Source organism: Rattus norvegicus, chromosome 16 (assembly GCF_036323735.1).
Source record: "Rattus norvegicus strain BN/NHsdMcwi chromosome 16, GRCr8, whole genome shotgun sequence".
Classification (NCBI taxonomy): domain Eukaryota; kingdom Metazoa; phylum Chordata; class Mammalia; order Rodentia; family Muridae; genus Rattus; species Rattus norvegicus.
In genome coordinates this window covers 525,201-550,824 of record NC_086034.1, presented here as the reverse complement: position 1 = coordinate 550,824, position 25,624 = coordinate 525,201, and the positions used below count along the sequence as shown (strand labels likewise).

At 47.7% G+C, this 25,624-nt stretch overlaps 1 protein-coding gene across 12 annotated transcripts in view; it reads right to left on the bottom strand.

Annotated features, from left to right (window-relative positions):
- Positions 1–411: 411 nt before the first annotated feature.
- The window catches only part of LOC134482310 (uncharacterized), a 399,485-nt gene continuing 374,272 nt past the window's right edge, over positions 412–25,624 (bottom strand). For 8 of the 12 annotated variants that reach the window (XR_010058332.1, XR_010058328.1, XR_010058330.1 and 5 more), the window contains 2 exons: positions 24,946–25,068; positions 22,498–22,885 (listed from right to left, as the gene is read on the bottom strand). Coding sequence is in view for 4 of the 12 variants with exons in the window: in XM_063275800.1 (XP_063131870.1) it covers positions 22,807–22,885; positions 24,946–25,068 (202 nt within the window). In the remaining 8 variants the exon portion in view is untranslated. Of the gene's footprint in view, positions 2,619–18,774; positions 21,393–22,497; positions 22,886–24,945; positions 25,069–25,624 lie in introns of those variants that run through there. The other 4 variants (XM_063275798.1, XM_063275799.1, XM_063275797.1 and 1 more) reach the window with 2 other exon arrangements.

The following is a 25,624-nucleotide window of genomic DNA, read 5'->3' as shown; positions in this document are numbered from 1 at the left end:
CCAGATGAGCCCCAACCTGACACTACTGCCAGTTTGTTCCGGATGCCCCTTTGCTGAGGTCACTCCCTGTAACCAGTGCATGACCAGTGAGCATGACTAGTACCTGATGCCTGAAGGTTCTTTAGCAATGGCACTATTGATGTTCAGGAGGAGTCTCTGTCCTGGGCATTGTAGGCCACTCATCTTCAACCCTGGCCTCTCCTCCAGTTTCGGCCCTTTAGAGGTGACAAATGTCTCTCAACACTAGAAGCACCTCTTGGGAGGCAAAGTCATGGGCATAATTGGACTCAGTGTGTGAGGAGCAGTGTTCCATGGGGACTCAGTGGGTCTTCAGTATTTGGTAGCAAGATATGGAGTCCGCAATGAGGGGGCTTGGGTACCCTTTGGCCTTGGCCTTCCCTCTTCCTTCTGAGCTCTCTGACCATCCTCTCTTCCCCATGTCTCTTACTCGATCAAGCCTGCACAGGAGCAAGAATAAGCAGGAAAACTTGTAAATCTGCCTCAAATGGCACTAGAGGACCCACGACCTTATCCCGATGCCTTCTTCCTTACAAGAGAAGTAAAAATCTGCCTCTTGGCCAGCAGGACAAACCTGACACTGACCAAAAAACACAAGTAAGAACCCAGACCGGTGGAGTGGGCCTGAGTTTTGGCATCTCACCTGCCATACTGGGTGGCATTTCTCAGACAACAGAGCAATTGTTCCCTGAGAGACAGACCTGCCTTTCTTCTGTTGAGGGCTCTTTCTGCTATAGTGACCATTGCATCAGAATGGCTGGAGGTGAAATTATAAACCTGGGAGATAGACAGGCCCAGGGAAGGCCTTTCAGATCCAACAGGCAGATCTACCCTTTTTCACACTTAAATGGAAGCTTCTAGAAGTTTTGGTAAAATTCCAGTCCGTGCTTTTGTTCCTTCATGTTCTATTTTCTGAGACCAGGTAGGCCTGGGTCCACTAAGGATACCAGCCAGTCCAGTTCCAAATGAGCAGTTCTTAAAATCATTCCTCTAACCTTGTGTTACTTCTTCTCAGGCAACAGTGCAGGCTGAAAGGGAGGAACAGGATGCAGTGCTGCCAGAACTGGGAGGGTACAGAGGGGTCCCAGTGCCTCTACAGGCAGAAAACATTTGGAAACATCTCTCCACTTATACACTCCTGTTAGAATTGATCCATGGGTCTTAAATTTATTTCTGTTCCCCACTGAGTTTGAACCTGTCCCTCCAGAAACACACACTAAGCCAAACTCAGGGTTTCAAAACACTCAAGAAGGATTGCTGAGATCTTGCCCTGAAGTCCAAGATCAGCGTACTGGACCGAATGCCTTTCCTGCTCCAATGGACTGAGCTCATCAGGTTAGTTCCAGGAAATGGCAGACAGAAAGGGAATTTTGAAATCAAGCAGGCCTCGTTTGGATGGGTCCCAGTTCTTTTGCTCTGTGATATCAAGTGCTGTTTCTTTCTTTAAAATAAAATTATTTTTAGTATACAAAGCAATGGGTTCTACAAAGACATTTTCAGAGACACATCGCTGTGCCTTGGTTATTTGCTTCCACTACCCTGCAGCTCCCCCACCCCCACATTGTCATCTCCGTCCCACCAAACACTCTCCTGCTTTTCTTTTCCAAAGACTTGTTTATTTTTATTTTATGTATGTGTCTGCCTGTATGCATGTATTACATACATCACATGTATGCCTGGTGTCAGCAGAGGACAGAAGAGGGCATGAGATCCCTTGAAACTGGAGTTGCAGCCAGAGGTAAACCACCATGTAGGTGCTGAGAACCAAACCTAGGTTCTGTATAAGAGTAACCACTGAGCAGTCTCTCCAGAACCAACACTTCCTCCTGTTTTCATGACACATGTGCATGTACATGCACAACCCATATATTTTCATAACCTTTCTAGTCCTGATCTGTGATTACACAGCAGGGAGATGACAATTTTCCTCTTAGCATTGAATGCCACAGTGTTTGTTTCTACACACCTAGGAAATGCTTCATTCCTTGGGTTCCCCTTGTTGGTAGTAGTAGGTAGTTGTCTGAAACAGGACCAGGACACTGTGCTAGTTTGTCATCTTAGGCAAGGTATGATTGTCATCTATTTTTCACAATAAGAAAAGCCACTAGAGTTGATGTCCAGAGATATGGACACAAATGAATTCGTGAGCTGTGTGACTTTGACTGAGAGACCTAACCTCTCTGGAACTTGTTTGTAAATGAGGAGGAGGATTATACCTCTCTACAAATCTCTCCTTGGAGAAGTCCTTCTCAAAATGAGACACTGCAGCTCTGTATACAGTAGGAGGTTGCCAGCATAGACCTGGGGGACGGGGTGAAGCCGCTACAAGGCAGGTCAATCATTTCTACTATCTTACTGTCTCACACTCCTGTTTCTCACCATGCAAGGGTGTGCGGAGCTCTTCCCCCTAGCATCCAGGGGTGTGGAGCAGAAAGCGGTGAAGAGTCACGCTGCCTGCTGTGGGCTGCTTTCCCGGAGCTCGCTGAGAAGCACACGCATAGTGAAATTTGTCTTCTTCTGTCTCACAGAACATGCAGCAGTTTCTCTGCAGGGAAGGTCCAATTTACCCACTTCTCGTTCAAGGCTCAATGTACTGGATGCTGTAGAGTAACAGCCAGAAGGCTGGGTGAAACAGTGTATGCCATAATAAAATCCCTAAATGATTGATAACGATGGTGTCTGGAGACTGTGGCATCCACAGTGGTCTAATGAGATCTCTAAGCGTTGGGAAACCTCTCCCAGACACCTTTGTGCTACACAGAGACCTCTCTGTCTTTATCGAGCTGAACTGCCAACGTGAACACATGCAAGCATTGGATTTAACAGGTTGAGGTGAGGCCATGTTCAGGACTCTAAGTGATAGAAACAGTGTATCAATGGAGAGCTGTGGGGATGGAGCAAACAGTGCAGCTGTTGCTGAGTCTGTTTCAGGTTGGTGAGAATGTAGATAGCATGGGAAGGATGCAGGGAGACAGGGGCATCGGGCCTGAGTAGTGAGTATACTTCAGGCAGATGTTCTCCATAGTGGGTTGGGAGTGAGTGAGGTATGCTGAAGCAGAAGGCCCGAAAGCATCTAGTGACAGACTGCCAAGCAAAAAAAAGAATAATCAGGAACCAATCGGAAAGATAGACGAGGCTTTGCAATAATAACGAAATAATAATAATAATAATAATAATAATAATAATAATAATAAACATTTTAATGCATAATAGCCAAATAATAAAAAATAACCCAAATATCCACGATGGAGAGAAGGATATGATGTAATAAAGTCACATGATGGAATATTAGTAAGCCATAAAAGGAAGGAAGTCTTGCCCCCAACTGTCACCTTTTCAAGGTGAACCTTGAAAGCCTTATGCTAAGAAAAACAAACCCAGCACAGCTAGCCAGTCACAATTTGAACCTGATCCTCTGAGAGTGAGGTGCAGTCAGACACCACAATAGAAATGACAGAAGCTCCCTAGGCTGCAGGGATGAGCAGTCTAGTGCCATTTCAGGGGTTCAGGGTTTCTCTTTGGGAAAATGATGACACTGAGAGATGGAGGGTGGCAGTGTTTTCACGTTTCTGTGAATGTACCTAAGACCTAAATGGTTGAAATGGTGCATTTCATGTTATACATATCTTACTGCAAGAAAAAAGTGGTAGCATTTGTTTCATCCTGACACAGGTTTTCACTGTCAAACTTCCAATATTCAATAGTGAGTGAATAACTCAATGGTAAGAATTGTCCGTGTATATCTCTCACAAAGACAGAAGTTTCCAAAGTGCAGTTGTGAGTCCTTTCAAGAAGTCCATGAGGTCAAATGACCTACATAATGTTGCCAGGGCAAGATGTGCCATTTGTTCTGATGGCACAAACACAACAGTGGTGCTGGACCAGGAATGGAAATGTTGACTATAGCCTGCACCTGCAGTCACTGTGCCCTGCTGTACCCATAGTGTAAAAGATGTGTCCTTGATGAGCAGAACAAATTTTTGTTCTAGTCAGCACCCTGGAGCACATATCTTTTCACTATGTGTCACGTACTAGGAGGGAATCTGGATTAAAATCTTTCTGTGCTTTCCTGCAGAGCAATGTTTGGCTCAAGGAAAGGAAATTATGAGACCGAGTGTCCGATTGAAGCAACCAACATTTGCATAGGACATCCATTCAAAAGCCTGAGTGAAGTCAAAGTAACCCTATGCAGATGGGGTATCCAGAGACACTTACTCAAAGGGGAATGGGTGGAGCCTGTCCCTTGGAGGAGAACAACAGAAGGTAGGCTGCCAACACCAAAACGCACAGAACTCCATGAAGTGGGAACTTGAACAACTCATGCTCACATACCTATGAATTTGAACATTTCCCAATACTTAATGGGTGTCCTGGTATCATCACTGGTGGAAGAAATGAATGTGATTATTTGGTATCTAATAATTAAACACATCGGTCTTGTGAAAGTTCCTTGTGGCTAGTGAGCAACTACTGCATCTTAATCCAACATTGTGTACAGGTAGATCTAGGCTACAAGATGGAACCCCAGTGTTGACTTCATCAGGGGCTGCAAGTTTGTTGCCGTGGCCCCGTGTTCCGCTTGCTGTGTTTGGTGTAATATCAAAGCAGAAGACCAACAGTGTCTAAAAGACAATGCTTGAATCCCTGAGTGAGGCAAAGGGTTCTTTGTAAACTTCAAGAGAGTAGGAAGGAAGGGCAGATAGACAAATCCAGCCATCTCCCACTGACCCAGATAATTGCAAAAGTATCATGTCACCCCTCTCACTACTTTTTGCTGTCTATTTTGAAAAGCATCTATTCTAAATGAAAAATATGTATGCTAACATATAGTGGGCTGTGCATTGGATACATTGTTAAGTCAGTACATCTTAACAGTTCTGACTATGCATTGGTTTTTCTCACGAAAAGATATATTCAAGATGAGCAAAAGCTCTTTAGGGCTCCTCAGGAGGTTTTGAGAATGAAGTCAATCTTCTGACCAGAGTCTGAGGTCCTCTAGGTAACACATGGTCTTTAGTGCTTAGCAAGAAAGTTCAGGAGTGAATGAATGAATGCATGAACAAGAATGTGATGATATTGCTGGTTAAAAAAAATGATGGATTAGTGGGTAAAGGCACTTCCTACCAAGTCAGACAACCTAAGCTCAACCTCCTGGACCAGCATAGTAGAAGGAGAGAACCAATTCTGTCAATTTGCTGACTGACCTCCATATGCACTTTGTCACACTTTGGCCCCCCAGGAAATCAGTCAATAACAAATAAGTAAATGTAACAAAACTCAATACAAAAGCTGACTCTTGGTGTGAATAAAATGTAGCCACAAATGGGCTACATTTTAAAATATTTTCCAAACAGCTATAAGCAGTCTGGGAAACTGGTTCTGTTGGGAAGGTGCTTGTTTGCCTCGCAATCAGAAGGACCTAGGTTCAACCCATAAACCATATTTCACCAAGAGCCAGTTGTGGTGGCAAGCACTTCGTATTCACGCTCTGAAAAGGCAGTGACAGCAAGAGCAAACAAACACAAACAGAAGCAAACCGATGCATGAGGAATGGGGCCTACAGTTTCTTCTGCTTCCCTCCTTCCACAGGCATGTGCCCACACATATGTGCAGATACACACGTGAACACACACACACATGAACACACACACAGAGGCATGTTCACACACACACACACACACACACACACACACACACACACACACACAGAGGCATGTTCACATACACATCCACCTACAAGCCTACCATCCCCATTATTTCATAGAAGCCAAAAGAATATCACCAGGAAAGAACCCAGGTCTCATAGAGTGAGTAAGTACATCTTTGGCATATGGCATGTTTACCCGGAATCCATTCTGTCGTCCAGAAATACTATGTCTGGTCATTGTCTCTCCTTAGTCTGAGGAAGACTATACCGGGTACCCGCCTTTGCAAGCATCATTCTAGAACAGTGTCGCTAAAGCTTTCCTACTCTGAAGCAGGTAGTGACTGTTTCGTGTCAGGCCACACCCTTTGTGCTATAGCGTCTCCCCACAGCACAGTTGCAGCTTGGATGTTACTTAAACAAAGAGATGGTAGGCAGCCAACTCATTTTTATGCAAAGAAGGGCAAACAACAACAAAAACAGGTGGTGGCAGCCTTTGGCCCTGCGCCAAACCCTGACCTAGCAAGCTACAGAGGATTGGCTGGGAACAGAGAGATCCTTCCTGTCTGCAGACTGTGGGCTCTGAGGTTAGCAAAATTGTACTCATCACTAGTTCCTGGCAAGTGGCTCAAGAAAGTGCCTTCTCCCCAGAAAGGCACCCTTGCAGGTAACTGAGGAGTGTAGGAGACATGAAGCCCCCAAATCTGCCCTGAAGGGTAATCTGGCAGCATCCAGACAAAGAGGTGGGGGAAGGCAGGTTGGGTGTCTGTCCCCACTGACAGGTATGACAGGTGAGAGATGTCTGTCACTGGATGGGAGCTCACACCAAAGTTCCATCATGGGAATACATCTCTCTTGCCCTGTACCCCCACTACTATAAAATTATAGAATTTTGGCTTGACTTGGAGGTGTGTTTAGGAACAGCCATTTTCAGCAAACCACAGATCCCCAACTTCCCTCCAGAACAAAGAAGGGTGATTTCATTGTCTTCTTCTGAAGTGTGGAGCTTGCTCATGCAGCCCTCTGCCCTTGTGGGCATCTCCTCCCCACAGTCACAGCTCTGCCCATCAGGACAGAGCCATTCACAGATGGTGGCGAAGGCAGGGGAGAAGGAGCTGCAGCGTGTCTGCCGTGGGACTGCAGCGCCCCGAGCATATGGTCTGGAAGGCTCTCAGGAATTTCACGGGACATTGCATGTGAGCGGAGACCCAGGCATCCACTCAGGAGCAGAGCCAAAGAAGGAGAAGGAGAGGCAGAGGAACATAATATCCCTTGGGAATCCTCACAGCAAATGCAAATATGTGGTCAACGTCAGTGAGGTAAGGCTCGTCTTCAAATCATATGTGAGCACACCGATAAACAAACAAACAAACAAAACAAAACAAAACCTTGGAGAATGAGAGCCCATAGTCACAAAAGGCACGCAGCGAGAGATTTGTTGTCACTGATAATAAACAAGTGGGCATTGAGATAGAACACATTTTTGTTTTTTATTTACCCAGGGGGTGGTGGCAGTACTTAGTGTTGGTGTGAGTGCAGAGAACGGAACACTCTTTGCAGTGTGCTGGTGGGCCGGAAGATGGATACACGTCAACTTTCAATCATTTTGGTAATGCATACTGGGAATTATCAAAAGCACCCTTAATCATTAACTCAGTAATTCCACTTCCGTGGATATGTGCAGAATAAATGAAGATTACCACCTCCTTCTGATGGAGCCACTGCCTCCATTAGTGGAACCATGCTGCTAATAGCTTTTCCTGGCAGAGCTGTGTACTGCAGACTAGAACGCCGCTCTTTCTCCCACAAGTGGTATCTCAAACGGATATCCGCACCGTTTGGGTTTGGGAGGATTTCCCAAACATAACAGCGCTTATTTTTGGTTGAGCGAGTCCGTCACTCAATCAGCTGGATTCTACAGCTGTCACTCAAAACAGCCTCAGATTCTCCCAGCTTAGTAGCAACTTCAAAGGGCATCAGCTGCTCTGCCACCTCTGCAGCTCAGAGTCCCCGGATGAGGTGGAACCAGACACAGTGGAGGACTGAGCAGGTTGCAGGCCCCTGGATGCTTCTCTGCTCACTGCTCCTGATCCTTTAGAGAGCAAGTGGAGCTGCTGACTGGAAAGAATCTAGACACAGTCCTCTGTCATGGCTGCCAGGAGCCACAGAAGGTCACCGCAGATGCCTCACAGAATCCCAGCAGGACAAGGGAGAGCACTCACCCATGGGAAATTTTCTGGACTTCTGGCCTTGCATCCCCAACTTTCCAGGTTTCCATGTACCCAGGTCTCTTTCATCACCTCGAAGGACCTATCCTGACCCCTCCTCCAGGACCTTTCTTGTGGTCTTCCCTTTACTTCATGTCCTGAACATTGTCTTTGGCTGCAAGGTGAACCAAAAGGTGTTCAGGTTGGCATCGGGGCAGGGATGCAGGGGTCTGGTTGGACCATTTAGTTCCGGCAGCATCCTGAACATGTCATGAATTTCCTGATCCTAAAACTCCTCACTTCCAGCATGAGTATCATACCTGTCTTCACACCTCCTAAAGTGTCTATGAAGCTGGGAGGAATGGTGGTGAGGGCAGGCCTTGTAAGGCTAATGATATGCAAACGAGCTCCCGAATTGCTGTTATTGCCACCACTACCAAGTCTTGCCCTTGCTGGTTGGCATGGTAGAGGGAAAATCCTTTGCAGATGACTATAATATCAGAAGGAAGGAGAGACTCCCCCAGAAAGAACAGGGGTACCCTGTAGATCTAGGAACACACTAGAGAGAACTGACATTAAGGCCTACCCAACTTCATTCTTAGCCTTAGATGTGGATTCCTGAACCCTGCTCACAGCCTGTGCGGGTGAGCAAGTGTGAGGTGGGGAGAATGTGAACTGGGTGAAGGGAGGGGTGTTGCATCATAAGGGTGAGGTAGCATGTTGGTCCTCCACAGCATCTCAAAGTGTTATCCATCTTCTGCAACATTCACCCAAGGAGCCCCACTGGACAGCCCAAGATGAAAGTATAACCTATTAAAATGTTGAATTAAAAAAAAGCCAAAATAAAAACATGCAAATAAAATCCAAGGCAACAAAGTCATTCTTAAAGGCTTCATGCTGCAGCTCATCGATGTCCTTCAGGAGCATAACATACTTGGAGGACAGTAGAGAAGGGAATTCTGGGCCACAGGCACTTATGGGGAACTTGTTGTGCTAGTCAGCTTTTCTTGCTGGCACAGAATTAGCAATTGAATATACAGAAATACACTTTCACACAATGCAAAGAAAGGTTACCTCAACACTTCCCTTCTCTTGGTTTGGTCTGGAGAAGTTGAGTCTACAGACCTGTTTGTAGGTGAAGGACCTCAGTGCCCCCCCATTCTCCCCACATGCTTTTAATTCTCCCTTCTCCTGTTCCACAGGGCATGGATGCTTGACTGTTGTTCTCTAGTGAATCCCAAGAGAAGAGACCTGTTCCCAGATCCTGGGGCCTTCAGAAAGTCACACATACTGTGTTAAAGCATTTGTCCACTGGATGAACTTGTTCCCCAAGAGGATACTTGTCTCTGCTTGTGTCCTTGTGACTCCATCACCTGAAAGATATAACTTGAGGGAAGATTTACTGTGCCTCTTCTCCCAGTGTTTCAGTCTATCCTGCTGAGGAAGCAGTCTGTGACGGCCTTCATAGTGGCAGCAGGAGTGTGCACAGAGGCTGGCACCATGGTGAGGCAGGGAGCAGAGATGGTTGAAAAGGAACTGGAGACTGGTGATAACCTCAAAGGCTCACCGAGAGGGTCTGCTCACTCTGGCCAATCCTGACCTTCCAAAGGCTCCACAGCATCCCCTTCCCACTCCACAATGGCGCCACTGTCTGGGGAAAGTGTTCCAGCGAGTGTGGAAGTCACTTTGGATCTAACCCTCTGGAGGATGTGGGTGGCGGTGACTGATGTCACTATTGCTCCATTTTTACTTCCTCTGTCATTCGAATCCCACACTATTTACAAGAAGCAGATGTGTCTGGGTCAGGTGATGTTCTTTACCAGCATCAAAGCCCTTTGATTTCCACCTTTCTAAGCTGCCACGCTCAGCCCTTTTGGAGACCCATCGTACAACAAATATTTGAGGAGTGCTTATTTTATTCAAGGCACAGAGGTTTAAAGGAAAAGAAACATCATGCCTCTGACCCCCAAATCCCTTTCCACCTCTAACATCCTTTGGTTCTGAGATGAAAACCCCACTGGGTTGGCCGCCTGCCTGCAGCTCTCACTGAAGTGCAGCATGGGAATCCCAGCAGCTGGCCACGGTTCTGTCTCCCGGAAAGCGTGACTTTCCGTGTAAGACCTATTGGTCAAAAGATGCACCTGGTCTAAGATGCAGGGCCACTCAAGGATGACGGCGCAGGCTACAGAGCTGTGTCCTCGCTGCAGGAGTTTCTGAGAGGGGAGCTGGGACCCCAGTGCCAATTGGCTGCGGTCCCTTCAAGAGCTCAGCTGGGGATACAAGTGGGAATCTCAGGACATCTGGTCCCTCCATAGGCCCAGGTCAAACCTCAGTATCCCTTCCTTCTTGTGGTCTGACTGGAAACCCAAGGCATCACTCTCAGTAGACTTTAAGTGCAGGCCAATCCCAGTAGGGCCTGTGATTTTAACCAGAAGAGAAACCATACTGGCCCCCACACATACACACAGTTGAACCTGCCTGCACACACAGAAACTCCGTTTTCAGAGGTGGTATGATGCTACCAGGTTACTCCATGACACGGGAGTAGCTTCGTTCATTGGTACGACATGTTTGAGAAGTTGTTTCTCAGTGAGGGAAGAATTGAGTTCCACATTATTGTTTGGAAATTAAGTGGTGCCAAATGTCCATTTGGAAGGCTTTGTCCCTGGCCTTTGCTGGTATTCCAGTTAGAACTGCCAGGAGTGGGGTCACTGGGAGACAAGACTCTTGCTCTGACCACCAGGAGGTGGTCACACTTCCTTGACCTTCTTGCATCATGTTCTCTACCACCATGGGGCCCAAGTACTGAGCCAAGTAGCCATGGACCGAACCTTTTAAACCCCTACCAAAATAAACCTTTCCTTCTTTTAACTATCATTTTCCAGGAATTTTGTCACGGGGATGAAGGACTGTGACATGGTCCTTTTGAAGGAGGTCACCACACTGGAATATTATGTACTCTGGAAAAGTGTACCCATTTCAAGGTATGTGCAAGGAATTGTGATGCAATGTTAAGCAGAGGTAGCAAGAGACCAAATTATACACACACACACCTATTTATACAGGTATATACATCTCCTTTCTGCTGACAGTGGTATTTAAGACCCACTAGTGACCTGATATTTTAGCATACACATTGAAACAGCTAGTAGGTACGTTCTGATTTCAGAAAACTTAAAGTATGAAAAAACATTTTTAAAAGAAATGTAAGCATGAATTTACCACAAAAACACATAGGGATACTTGGAACTATGGAAACACATAGGGATATTCGGAACTACAGAAACACATAGTGATACTTGGAACTACGCACACATGAGATGGACCAGGGACCCTTTAGACAGTAATTGTAACTATTAGAGGTAAATACTTTAATTTTTTGTACCTGCATCAAGGTTACTTAATTTTGTCACTGATGGGTGTGCACCATGCATACTAATCCCACTCATCAGAAAGAAACTTTGCCTGTAGAACATTGAAATCATATGCAAGGAAAGTACACACACCGTTTGATTCACCCTCTGTGGCTCCTATTCCCCCAGCCCAACATTGCTTTTAGCTCTTCTTCATTTCCCTGTGTGTCCCCTCTGGCCCTAAGAACAATTTCACTTTCCATTTTCTATGGACCTGAAAAAACAAAGACTCCCATAATGCTACTCTGCACCCTGCTCCAGGACAGCAGTATGGCCATGGTTTTAACCAGGGTCTGCAGGGAAAAAAACAGTAGAGTCCATTAGTGTGGATCCCAGGGTCATGCCTAAGACTTCAGACCCCATTCAGGACTGTAAATGGGGAATTGCGTGCAATGGACAAGGACATTTGGGACACACACTAAAGACTCGGTGCTTTCTCAAAAGCTCAAAACTATTATCCTCACTGTGTGCACACAAAACACTAAGCCATCACTAAAATCGCAAATGTGAGGACCAGACCAAATGTTTAACTTGGTTGTTTGTGTACTTGTGTAAGGAGTTGTGGGTTTTGTTGAGAAGGACATGGTGGGGGGTTAATTACCTGTTGCAATTCCCCATGAAGCCCGACCCAGTGTCCTGTTCTCCACCTCCTCCTTCCCAGCATGCACCTCACCTGTCCATTAGCCAATTTTGTCACTTAGATGTCTAGAGTATGCTCCACACCTGTCTGTCTTCCTCATCTCCCTGTCACAGAGTCACCAGCATTTTCCCTGGAGGATGCTGACAACAGTCTCTTAGCTGGCCATTAGGCATTTTCTCTTGACCCTCCTTGGTTCTCTTTATCCCTTTAAAGAATTCTCATGAGCACCTGATAAAAGCTATCCCTGATGGCCACAGGTAGGTTGCTCAAGCTCCAGTGGCTGGCCTCACACTAATCTGTACACGGGCAGCACAAATTGAACTCTGGGTTCTTAAAAACAAAAATAAAAAGAGGGTATGAAGTTTAGAGGAAGGTGAGGTAAGGGCACCAGGGGAATTGGGGAGAGATGGTGAGGAGAGATAGGATGACTATAAATTGTATAAATGTGTGACAATTTCAAGGTATAAAATATGTTATTCTTTTAGAAGCCACCCTTTTTCTCCTGCCTTCCTATTACCATTTTTATAGTCTTTGCTGCATGTACAGTGTTTGAAAAGAACCTTCAGACATGCTTGTCTGCCATTTTTTCTCTCTCTCCTTCCTTATCTCCATTTTTCATCCTGGGGTCTCAGGACTACATTCGATGTGGTAGTTTTCAGTGCCTATTGAAGATAGTGTTAAGTCAGGCTGGGCTCCAACACTCCTGACCATGTAGTCTTGAGGAGGGCTGGCCTGTGACTCCTCAGATGTGTCAGTCACTGATCAAACCTCTATTTTGCATGCTCCTTTCCCCCAACCTGTGTGCTATGGGCTTACTGTCATCCATACCTTGTGGGAGGTCAGAGTGGAAAGTTGGTGAAGGAGAGACTAGAGCAGGGGTCAGGATCTGCTCAGGACCACCCTTCACGAGGATCAGGGGCTTTGAAAAGATCCAGAGAGTTTCATGCCATCACAAATTGTTTCTAACAAAATTCGTCATCCCCTGTAATCAGTTCATTTTTCAGACATTAAACAAACTACATTAAAATGCCTTGCCCCCAAGAGTAAAACTTGCTGAAAAAAAGACCTCACACACACTTTGAGACACGTTCATGGGACTGACTGGTTCTCTCCTACAGAGGGAAGAAGTGTGCCTTGCTTCCCTCTTGCTGTCTCCTTCATCTGAGAACTAACATACAGCACCTGCTTGGATCACAGATTTTGATCTCAAATTCCCTTCTTGGTGAGATTTCCTGACTCTTGGGCTTGTTGCTCACTGCCTCAGCTAGACTGTCTCACTCCCAGGAAGACACCGGAGTGAAGGATGAAGCTCCTCAGATCCCTCTGCCTCAGACTCTTTTGTGTCTTCACAGCCACATCCTTCAAGTTACCATGTTGGGTACCATACAAAGAAAAGAGGTTTGTTTGGTTCTAGACATTGGTGACTGCAAAGGGCAAACTCTAGGGCTTCTAACTGCATCCATTGCATGAGCCTGTGCACAGCAGCTCACATGCTGGGATAGGATGCCATAGATGGAGGGAAAGGAGGGATGGGTGTTCATGCTGCCTGTTTTAGGGCATCCATTGCTGTGATGAAACACCACAGTCAACACCAACGTGGGGAGATCACATGTGAGGGGTCGTGATTGCTTCAGTTTATAACCTGTCATCTAGGGAAGTCTGGGCAGGAACTCAAGGCAGAAAGCAAGAGGCAGAGGCCATGAAGGACGGTTGCTTCTTGACTTGCTCCTCAAGGTTTACTCAGCCTGCTTTCTTATAGTACCCAGGGCCACCAGACCAGAGGTAGCGCTACCCACAGCGAACCTAACTCTCCCACACCCACCACCAATCAAGAAGTTGCACCACAGGCTTTCCCAATCCAATCTTTTTGGGAGCATTTTCTCAATTGAGGTTCCCTCTTCTCAAATAATTCTAGCTTGTGTCAAATTGACATCGAGCTAGCCAACACATCCCCTTTATGAAAGTTTTTTTCTCCAATCTGTACCCCAGACTGGCTCGGAACGTCCTACACAGGCCCAAGGCTAGACTCAAATTCATGGTAGTCCCTTTGCCTCAATCTCCTGGTTGTCAAGATTACAGTCTTGAGCCATCATGCCTGGCTTTAACCTTCTCTTCTCAGGGTAACCTATTCTCCTGGGAACTAGTTCTCTCCTGGGAGACCTACCTCACTCCAAGAATGCAGCAGTCGTCTGTTATGAGGGAGGGTTACTTCCCACTCCTGTCAAAGGTCTATCATCTTTCAATAATGCTTTACTGGGGACCTGGGCCATGAATGTTTAGGTATGAGCCATATGTGAATCCTATCACCCTTCTAGAAGGAAGTTACTGTAGATGAACCAGGGATAACCCCTCAGTTCCTTTGTGTATGCTGCTTTCTCTTAGAGACAGCAGTGCAGATACATTCAAGAACAAGCCCCAAGGTGACCTATGGTTTTTAACTGAATCTGAAATCACCCTTGGGAGGAACTTCACTGGGAAGTTACTGTAACAAAGGCATGGTGGCCTGGTGGTACAGGCTCTGGGAGCATCTCCCAGCGTACAGAGAAGATCTGTGACCCAGGAGAGAAACACAGGAGGTGGGGGCAGTCAGGGGACCGTCATCTGTCTTTCCTTAGTATGTTTGTGTCTATGTGTTCATGTGAGTACGCACACATGAAACCAGACTCTGATGTCATGGATCTTCTCTGGTGTTCTCACCTAGCTCTGCCTCACAGGCAGGCACCAGAGGGCCTGGCTTCTATCTGAGTGTTGGAGATCAAACTCACGTCCTAATGCTTGCATGACACATGTTTGATTGGCTGAGTCCTCTCTCTAGCCTGGATGCCCTGCCCCTGTGGTCCTGGGAACTTGGGGACTTAGGACTCGGAGCATTTGATGTATGAATACCGGGTAGTTTAACTCCAGGGAATTCTGGAAGGAGCTTCCATTCACACTTACTGATTTGGAGGAACTTCCAGAACATTCCAGTAGGTGAGCCAGGAACCCTCTTTGTTCTCATTGTGCACCTAAGGCCCCTGAGGGGCAGAGGTAGGGCAGTACCAGCCAGTGACTTCTTGCTTTCCTCTGATGTTACAATGCTTGGTAGTACGATTCCCATCTCTCTCTCTCCCAGCTGACATCTGCATCCGCCACATGCGTGAAATATTTAAACCTCTCCTAAGGAGCATTGTGTCACTTAGAAGTCAATTTATTTGAATCTAATCTTGATCTGCCATGTTTTTTTTCCCTGGGCCAGTACCATCAAGGAAGACCCTTGGCATGTAAGAGAAACTAGAAGCAGAACATTTATTTTTAGTGGTTCTCCCACGACTGGCAGTTTCCAACACTGAACTCACACACACCATGAACTACAACTGGTCCTCAGAAATGATTGCCGGCGTACTGTGGGAGGCATGCAGATGGGTGCCAGTCAAACCACCAGTGTAAAGTTATTAGGGGCCCTTAAACTGTGGCAAGCATGAGGCATGGCCTGGATGATCAAGCTTCCCAGCCAACAGCAGAGGAGAGGCTGGGACCCCAGGAGCTGTCAGTCTGGGTGTTTCAATAGCATCAGTCTTAAAAGGTGCAATGCTGTAGTCTCTTCCTGGGCTTGGACACTGTTCACATCCCGCAGCTTGTTTTAGGGTAGGAATATTCCAGAAACACAAAAAGTGGCTGAACCTTGCTTTTCATTAGGCACAGCTAGGGAGCCCCCCTGAGTCCAAGCCCAGTCTTGGAGTCCTCATAGTGGTTGTAAAGCCCTGTGAGCAGTGAGCTCAGGAAGCACATGCTAGCTCCTGCTGCTAGACCCAGGACTGACATTACATCAGCCATGCCCAGAACAGGAGTACATCTACAGCTCTGTCCTAAAGGCTCGAGGTCTCACCTGACAGACTAGCAGTGATGAGCTCAGAACACGGGCCTGATTGTTCTGAAGGCTGAACTTCTTTCCCAACTTTCCAACACTTGCCTCTAGAGAAGGGCACTAGCTGTCCCACCTTGAAAGCATTCTGTGAGTGACCGTGTTTCTGACATCCTTGCAGAGAAGATGGGACCTGATATTTCTTATAAGTAAAAACATATTTTTTCATGGCTTGAGCTTGAGCAGTGACAGAAGACAGAGAGGACTTCAAAACTCATCGCAGGTGGATTCTGGCTGTGTGGCATCTGACAATCTGTGCCTTAGTTTGTGAATCTGGAAAATGGGTACAGTACTGCTCATGGCTAACTAAGAAGTGATGAGCTCTTTTGTAGGATGCACTCCGAACTTTCATAGGTAGTAGGAAGTGTCGATGCTGTGTCTATGGTAGGTCTCCTTTGGGATACTAGATTGGATGTCCCCTCCTTTAGAGGCATATGGAGAACATATTGCCCTTGTGGTCAGTCACTCTTAGACATTCAAGTGGTGACCCATCAATCAATGTAGTGGAGGACTTGCTTTAATGGTGTCTCTCTTTCCTTGGTGGGCCGTGAAGCTACTTGTTGCAAGTGGAACCAGTAGTAAGGTGGGCCTTCCCTTGCCTGAACCTCTGAGATAGTGTGTGGAAGAAAACTTATCCTGGCCCTGCAGGACCAAACATGGAAGGCTGAGGTTCTTCTTCCATGATCTAAGCTACCAGAAATGACTGCCGCAGTCTAACCCAGGGCTATAACTCTTAAACAATGCCCTTTCTAATAACCCCAGATCTCTCCATATGTCACACTCCTTTCTTCGTGTAGGACACAGGGTGTGGACACCCTGCTCTTCTCTCTCTTCCTCTCCCTCACTAAGCTGCAGCTCAGTCTGCTCTATCCTATTTATGACTTCCCCCTTTTGTTTTATTCAGGACAGGGTTTCTCTGTGTAGCCCTAGCTGTCCTGGAACTCACTCTGTAGACCAGGCTGACCTCGAACTTACAAAGATCTGTCTGCCTCTACACCCCCTCTCCCTGCCAAATGCTGGGATTTAAAGGTGTGTGCCACTCCAGCCTGGCTTATTTACTCCTCTTATTCCCTGTTCCCTCACTGCTGAGGTCTGAGCAGGCTCAGTGAAGCCAGCGTGAAGGTAGTGATGAACCAGGAAGAGTGGGGTATTTGGAGCCCAAGCAGCCTTGGTCGCCCAGCCTGCACATCAGAAATGTTCCTCCCAGCCTGACTGGAGCTATAAGCTCCAACACAGACACTCTACTATCCACCATACTTCCAAGACAATGGAGTGGGGGTTTGAAACTCAGCCTCATCTTAGAATCTGATAAATCTTCACCCCTCTAAAGGGATTAGGAGCTAAGCGTAGTGTTTTCCACACTCTTGTATTAAACGGAGCTTGAAGGAATGTTCACATCTCTCTACTGTGCAGAGGGGTAAACTGAGGAGCTGGAAGGAAGGGAACTGGCTTGGTGGTGCTCTGGGGCAGCAATATACAAGAGATCACAGTCCTGCTGTCACATAAGCCTGGAGCCCAGAGGCCATTACAGGAGGCTTGTCTGGGATCTGAGATGAGCTTGGCTTAGTAGTTTGAGCAAGGAAGCAGCTCCCATTGATCTGGATACTACGTCTACTATGGCTCCTCCTGCCAAAGACAAGACTCAGAGTGTTCTGATGGCCCTGAGCATTCTGTATACTCAGAACAGTCCCTTGCCTTCTCCCCAGCTACTAGATCTCTGTGCAAGCTCTGAGGCTAGCACAGAAAAACAGAACCCAAATCTCAAGCATAGAGATAGGAGCCGGTGAGATGGCTCAGTGGGTAAAGTACTTGCAGGGCAAGCATGGGAACTGGTGTCCACATTAAGCCAGGGATTGTGGTTTATGCCTGTAACTCTGGTACTGGTAAAGCTGCAACAGGAGGATTCTGGGGTCTTGATAGTCAGCAGTTTAGCTACAATAGTGAGCTCCAAATTCAGCAAGAGACCTTGTCTCAGAAACAAATAGTTGTGATGACACTCAATGTGAATCTCTGATCTCCACATAGGCCCACACATTTGTAAACACATGTGTATACATAGACACACAATCTTACACACACACACACACACACACACACACACACCAATAATAAAAAGACTGTGGAAGGAGAAGCCATAAAAGTATCAAAGGATGGGTATACTGTGTGTCTCTTCTTGTCTTTCTACCAAAGTCACAAGATTGAAAGAAAACCTGGCTGTGATGGGACTCCTGTTACCTTCCCATGGTGGTCCTTGTATCTTAGATGCTGTCTGATGGGTCTTCCTCTCATGGATGCCTATCTGGGATAAGCTGAGCTTGAACCTCTTTGCCCCTTAGCAGCTTCTCCAGTTTGAGAGGCTTTTGGGAGCCTTCTCCTGATGAGGCGAGGGTAGTCTCTGTGAACATGGTATCTGTGGAGCTGGCAGCCATAGTCCTGGCTGCTGGTGTGTAGGTCAGGTGACCCACGTGTCCTGTTTTGGCCTTCTTCAGTTTAGGCACTGAAACTGTCCTCATCAAATCAGGATACTTGGATATCCTGTGGCCAGCTTGGGTAGCCCTGGTCTCACCACTCCACCTTCTTAGACCCACCCACTTGTCAGGGCTGGTACCACTTCAGGAGCAAAGGCTGCTGTGGACAAGCAAAAACAAAGGAGACCTTGGCACAGACTGGCACAACATCACTTCTTCCCATTGGCCAGACATCTCCAGTCTCAATTTAATCTCATCCCTTCAGAGCAGGCTGCTCCAGTCTTTCTGGATCTTCACTTGGGTATCTTGTCCATTGTCCAAAACAAGCTGCAGAGCTGAGCCCCGAGTTAAGAGGTATGGAAACTATTCTGCTTCATACGGACCATGGCAGGGACGTGGAAATGGCGAGGAATGACTTGGGCCAGTCATCCAAATCCAGCCCACAGGCTCTCCCCCCAACCCCCGCCCCTAAGCTCCCTCCACATAGATTCTAGCCGTGGGTGATGTCACCTTCCTGTCTCCTGACTCTCCCCAGTGAAACCTGGTCCTGGGACCTGACCCTGGCTCAGCTTCCCCACCCAGTTCCTTCAGCACACATGCACTCAAACTTTCCCTAGTCCTTGCTGCCTCCTCTTCCTCTTCTTTCTCCTCTTCCTCTTCCTTTTTCCCCTCTCCTTCCTCCTCCCCTTTCTCTTCTTCTTCCTTCATCCTGCTGAAGCATCTGGAAAGGGAGGGACGACCTGGCCTCAGTCTCTTCACCAGACTATTCTGTTGCCAAGGACATCTCCCCATACCAGACTCTGCCTTCCCCCTGCCTGGCAGAGTCTGCCTCCTCCCTGCCTGGCTAGTCCTGCTGGTCTAGCATAGCGCCTGTCACCTCGAGCCCTGTGGTCTGGCTGCAGTTTCCATGCATCTATAACCCAGACATCAGCTGAAGCCTTTGGGCCCTAACTATTTAGGCAGGCATGGGTTTAGCTTTTAATTCTAAGCTCTGAAAAAGCCAACAGATCTCTGCCCTTAACTACCTCCTACTCCTAGAGGGATCCTGGACACCTCTCTAGACTGAGCCTGTGACCAAGGAGCTCAGTGTCTACTGGTGCGTAATAAATATCAGAATTCTATAGAGGCCATCAAGGGAAGGACTGGCTAACATTACAAAACTCCAAATCTCACAGCCCATAAGACACCTCCAGCTCTGTTTTCTCACCCCTCCCTTCCTCTCCTTCCTGGCTTCCTCCCACAAGGTCCACCCTGCAACTCCTATTGGGTCCATCTGCTGCCTCATGAACCAGTGTGAGTCTTAGCTTCAGAGTCAGGAGGAATTGAGGGAAATGATTTCCTCATCTCATTCCACATCAATTACTTCTGACCATGCCTTAGGTCCCAGGGCCATGTCTGTCCCCAGCCACCCAGCAAGCTTCTGGGCTCTGGTTCCACTTTAGGAAAGCACAAAGCATTAGCAGACCTTCAGGGGAAAGAATTAAAAAAGAGTCTCATCTCTTTAAAGATTATGCAGCTGACTCACACTGCATCCTGAAGTTTATGGCACTGTCTCCACAACACAGTGTGGGGGATGGGATTGTAATTGGCTGACACCCACCAACCTGGCTCCCAAGGCCCACCCACAGTTAGCCCCTAGCCCTGATCCACAGACTTGGAAGGCAGTAGAGTTCAGACTCTGAAACCTCTTGGAGCCTGGCTATCCCTTCAGAAGCTGACCCTGCCTGACAAGTCGTGCATCCTGTCAGAACCCTGCTCCTTATGGGGTAGTCCCCACTGGCTGGGAACATTCAGGAAAATACATGAACCAGGAACAGAGTAGGATTCAGGATCCTCTGAGCCATGCTACCCTAGGGGAAGATACCAGCTCCCTATTGGTTGAGCTCAAGAAATGCCAGCTGATTTCAACACACCCCTCAGTAAGTCCCTAATTAGGAAGGCAAGACACTGTCACAGGAGACACATGTCTCATCTCTGTGCCAATGCAATGGGTTTCTGGATAAGCCCAGCTGATGGCACATGCTTCCTTCCCTGGCACAAACAAGCATGGAGAACGGATACTACTGCCCACTCCTCAGGCTGTGGGCCTCAGATCAGTCAGGGAGCCTGGAAACTGCAGCAGAAGGGCAGAAAGGTTCTGCAGCTGTGTTAAGGTCAGGGACAGAGGCTTGGGCTCAGCAGAGAAAGCCAAGTGCCTGGTCCAGCTGCTACCGCTGTGAGCTGGGCTGCATGCTGGAGGCAGACAGTGCAGGGCCAGCCAGCCTTCCAATGCTGCCTGGGCCAGACTGACAGTCTGCAGCTTGCCCTGCCTCGACCCCTCCCCACCACAAGCTTGCTCTCTCTGCCTCCACCAATGCCTCTTCTTTCTACTCTTTCTCCTTCTACCTTTCTTCTCTTCTCTAGGTCCATCCACCTTTTCTGCCTTAACCCATCTCCCTCTTACATTTTTCCCCTTATTCTATTTTTCAGCCTTTCTCTATCTCTGTCCTGAGTCAAAGTTCAGGGGAATAGGAGCGAATGAAGCAGAGTCCTAAAGGAATCCCAAATCAAATCAAGCAGGAACCTGCTGTGGTTCATGACCCTACTCTCAAGTTCATTTTAATCCCCAACCCACAGTGCAATGCCACTGAGGGGTGGGGCCTTTAGAGGGTGATGTGGTGGTAAGGGAAGACCTCATGAATGAGGTTGTTACCATTAGAAAAGAGGTTTTGGGGAGAGGATTGACTGCCCCCGTCACCGATGGGAATTTGCAGAAGGTACTGTCTGTAATGCCAGAACTGAATCTTCTGCAGACATGGAGTCCGCCAAGGGAACCAGCTCTGCTTGGTGCCCCGGACAAGGGAAGCCCCACAGTATCAGGTTCACATTGGCACTCAAAAAACCTTCTTTTGGGCCCTTTCCCTGATTTGGCAGGGCTCCAGTGCATAAGCACAGATGGGGTTTGGGATCTGTGGCTTACCCTGATGTTCCCTGTGTCCAGAGGTGGCCCAAGCAGAGGGACAGGATGGAAGACAGGCGCAAGCAAACTGTACTCCCTGGAGGGCAAAGTCGGGGCTGAGTCTGGGATGCCCGTCAGTCGCCTGTCACTATAACAGATTACCCTAGACAATCAGTTTAGCAAAGAAAAGGGTTATTCCAGTTCATGTTTTCACAGCAAGAGTGAGTGGCAGAGGAAGCTTTTCACCTCACGGTGGCTAGGAAGTGAACGGGGGAGTGGGGCGATACACACACTCAGTGGTATGAATTCTTCCAGAAGACCCCGCATTTTGAAAATTATACCACTTCCTAATAGTAGCACAGTAGGATGAGAAATAAGCCTTCTCCACACAGGTCTCTGGAGGAGAGTCTACATCCAGCCTGTCACTGTTTGAATATAAACACTTACCCCAAAGGCTCATGCATGAAGGTCCTGGTGACACCCAGACAACGCTGGGTGTCCTTCTCCCTCAGTAGTTGTATCTAAAGCTGCAAGGACCACCAGGAGGTGAGATCTGACTGGAAGAAGCAGGTCACTGCAGGTGCACTCTTGAAAGGCCTGTCTCATCTTCAGTTCCTTCTCTGTCTGCTTCCTAGCTGGAATGAGGTGAGTGGCTTTCCTGCCAAGGCTCCCACTATATATTATCCCTGTGCACCAGCCCTCAGCCCCCAAAAGTGGCCATGTGATCACGGACTGATACCTCTGCTATAGTGAGCAAAAATCTCTCCTTTTTAATTTTGGTTTTATAAAGCACTTTGTCACTGTGAGGAAAACTATCTATATACCATTAGTATGCATATTTCTTGACCAAGAGAGGCAGAAAGACTTCCAGAAGCTTCATCTGAGAAGCACGCGGTATTTGCTTCAGCCTAAGGACAAGGGGAGGAAGTGAGCATGGCAGGAGACAAAACTAGGAAGGGGCAGGATATTGTCCCATGTGGCTGAAAAAGGATTCTGAAGGGAAGCCACGGAGAATTCAGGAAGGGGGCGGAGGCCCTTGTCCCTCTGTGAGTCAGGGAGAATGACCCTCTCCTTGGCTCTCACTGTCGGAGGAGAAGGGGAGTTTAAAAAGAAACGGTTTAGACATTCTACAAGCATAAGTAGAAAGAACATCAACTCAGCTCTCCCTAAAGAACATCAACTCAGTTGTCCACAAGACTCATCAAGTTCCCCAGTTACAGGACAGCTTCCTTCATGGAGGTTTGCATGAACCACATGGCAGGCTCAGCTTCTAAATGAAGAACACAGCTTTATTTGAAAATGACTTTTCCCATAATTCAGAGAGGAGACGGCAGCTATGAGGGTGAGGTTTTGGATGTCAGTGAAGGAGGAGGTGAAAGAGACACCTTTGGGGTAGAAAGTCTCCCTTCGGGGCTTCCCACGAGCCTGCCCTAAGTGCCTATGCTTTCCTCAGTATCTGCCCAGTGCCTCTTGCTCTGCCTGCTCCAAATGAGCTTCACACAAGAAGAACTGACTTGTTGCATCACTGAGGCAACCAAGAGAAGGTAGCTGCCTATGGTTGTAGAACTTGCTAGAGCCTAGTCGTGTGCATGTAAGTATCTTCCACCACCAGGGAGACGGTGCTTCTCATTCCCTTTGGAATCAACTTCTGGATCCCTGGAAATAGAGAGAACCTGAATATGAATGCTATGCACACAAGGAGAGGCTTGGGAATCTATTCACAGGCAGAGCGTGATTGGAGCACTGCTACCAACGGCTGGTGCACTGTCATTCTGAGGGCAGGACCCGGGAAGCTCCTGGAAAGCCTCTAGAGTGGGTGCTGGAATTCAAAATAGAACATGTTCATGACCCCTCAGCTTAGACACCTTCCCTGTGAGGATAGACACTACAACTTGCTTTCCAAATGAAGAAATGTAGGCTAAGGGAGGCAGGGGTCGAGGGTGAATTCTGCACTCAGGCTGAACCTGTGCCCTTAGGCTTACATCTTGCCCTGATCCTGTTCGACATGGTGGTAGTGGATTCCTCCTTATTCATTGTACAAATGATGTGGGCATGAATGGCATGTGTGTTCTTTCAGCGCACACACACACACACACACATAGGCACAAACTAACACACAAGCATTCACACATACACATGTACTTGCAGATGCACATGTGTATACAGAAGCACTCACGCATGCACATACAAAATGCACATGTGTACCTGCATTCACGTACACATCTAGACACACTGATGTACATATGTGCATGTCACATAAACACATAATGTAAATGTGCACAGGGTTTTAAAAATCTCCACTGGCTCTCCTCACCCCGTGTTGCACAGAACATTAGTAGATTGGAGCAGTCACTAATCCCTTTCCTTTGGAGGCTTGCAAATGACAGCCTCAGTCTCCATCATTGCCATGGCTAAACCCCAGGGCTCTCCCTGGTGCTTGAAGAAGAGTCAGGCTGACCCACTTTCTCTAGCTAGTGCCTGTCTCCAGGCTGCTCTGGCTGTGAAGCTGTCAGTCTGGTAAATATCACAGGCTCAGTAGGGCAGGTTCTTGCTTCCCAGGCTGCTCTTCTGTGCCTGCCCAGCCTGGCTGATCAAACCAAGCCCCAGGGTCCTGCCCTACATGCTATCAGCTGCCCTTATATAGATGGGGTTTGTCCAACCAGCATGCCAGCATCCACAGATGCCCCCCAAATGCATTGAGGACACCCAGCCCCTCAACAGTGTTTCCTAAATGCCCAGCTGTGCCAGGTGTAACAGAGCCTTCTCCAGATACAGGTTTTGCCCTTTGGGAAAGGAAACGGCCAGAAACCAGAAGGCTGCAGCAGAAGGGGAACCAAGAGTTCTCTGAGTACAGAGGAGGGAACAACTCATTCTGCACAGAGGTGCAGGGAGGCCTCTAAAATGCTTTAGAGTTTGAGCTAGAATTCAAATTAGAACATGCTGCTTCTAGAATGAAGGGAGGGCATCTAAGGGAAACAAACAGCATTGGCTAAGGCTGGACACAGCAGAGAGGCCGTGAAGGAGAAATGGCTAGAAGGAGATGAAGCCAAGCCCTCACATGCTATGGTTCAGTTTTGGGGACACTTTTGTCTTCCAGGTATAGGTCAGAAGTTTTAGAAAGAAGCCTGCAGTGTGTAGACCACCCATCCACTGTCTCTAGTCTTACCCTGTGCTGTGGTGCTAGCATACATCTCAGCTTTCCTCTTTCCGAGAGATCACCCCTCTACCCCACCCCATCATAGCTCCTCTCCTCCCCTTCCTAGAATTCTATTTCCCATCATGCGCAGAGGACCTTCTAGCAAATATCAAACCGTGGTCATGAGGAATGTTGGTAGCAACACTTTTCCTAGGGTCACTGGGGCTGGAGAGAGGGGAAGAACTCAGTATCACCCAGTGCCTTGGGGCCCAAAGTCAGTTTGCAGGAGGAACTGACTTGGAGGCAGACTTTGACCTATGGCCTCAAGCTTCCTGAAGCCAAGGTGGATGAAGAGCAGCAGAGTGTGCCTCTCTATAGCTGGGGGGATGCCTAAGACTCCAGGTCATTTCTGAAGAGGTGAGGTACCTGTGAGCCTGGAGCTGGAGTGCTCGCTCTAAAGGACACTGTGGTTTTGTAGGCCATGGACCTCTGTGGACATGACTGTACAGAACAGAAGGGACTGGGCTGGGGTAGGTAGCCAAAGTTGTACTCTTGGTGTTGGGAGACTAGCATCACTTACCTACAGTTACTGCTCTCTGGGTGCTCCAAGGTGGGCCTCTCTTGTTCTGTGATGCAGGTGGCACAGTCCTCATGAATCTTGTTTATCCTGAGGAGTGGAAAATCCAACTGAACTAGAAGATGCCTGTAGGGGAAACCAGTGGGACACAAGGCTTAGCGTCTTTCCCCGTACAGTAAGTCGCTGGCTCCAGGCAGCCACTTCCCACCTCTGCTTCCTGTCACCAGGAGTTAGCCTTGCCTACATTAGTGTTTAATGTTCATGCAACCCCTCATTTACGATGTTTTCCTTACAATTTCTCGGTCTCCCAATGGTGCAAAATCAATACCCATTCGGCAAGGATGGTGATTCTGAAAATTTGAACTTTGATGTCTTCTTAGGCTGTCCAACTTCTCCACAGAGAGGGGGCGCAGTAAATACTTTCTGTGTTTTCCAAACTAAAAACTCCCCTCTCACACTGGGCATGGTGGTGCATGCCATTAATGCCAGCACTCAGGAGGTAGAGGCAGGGGGGTCTGAGTTCAAGGCCAGCCTCATCTGTAGAGTGACTGCCAGGACAGTCTCTGGATATTCAGAGAAACCATGTCTCAGAAAACCAAACCAAACAAATCAAACCAAACCAAACCAAACCTTCTTTCTCCGCACTTTAAAAAGATCATGGGTGTAGAGAGGTGACTAGGCT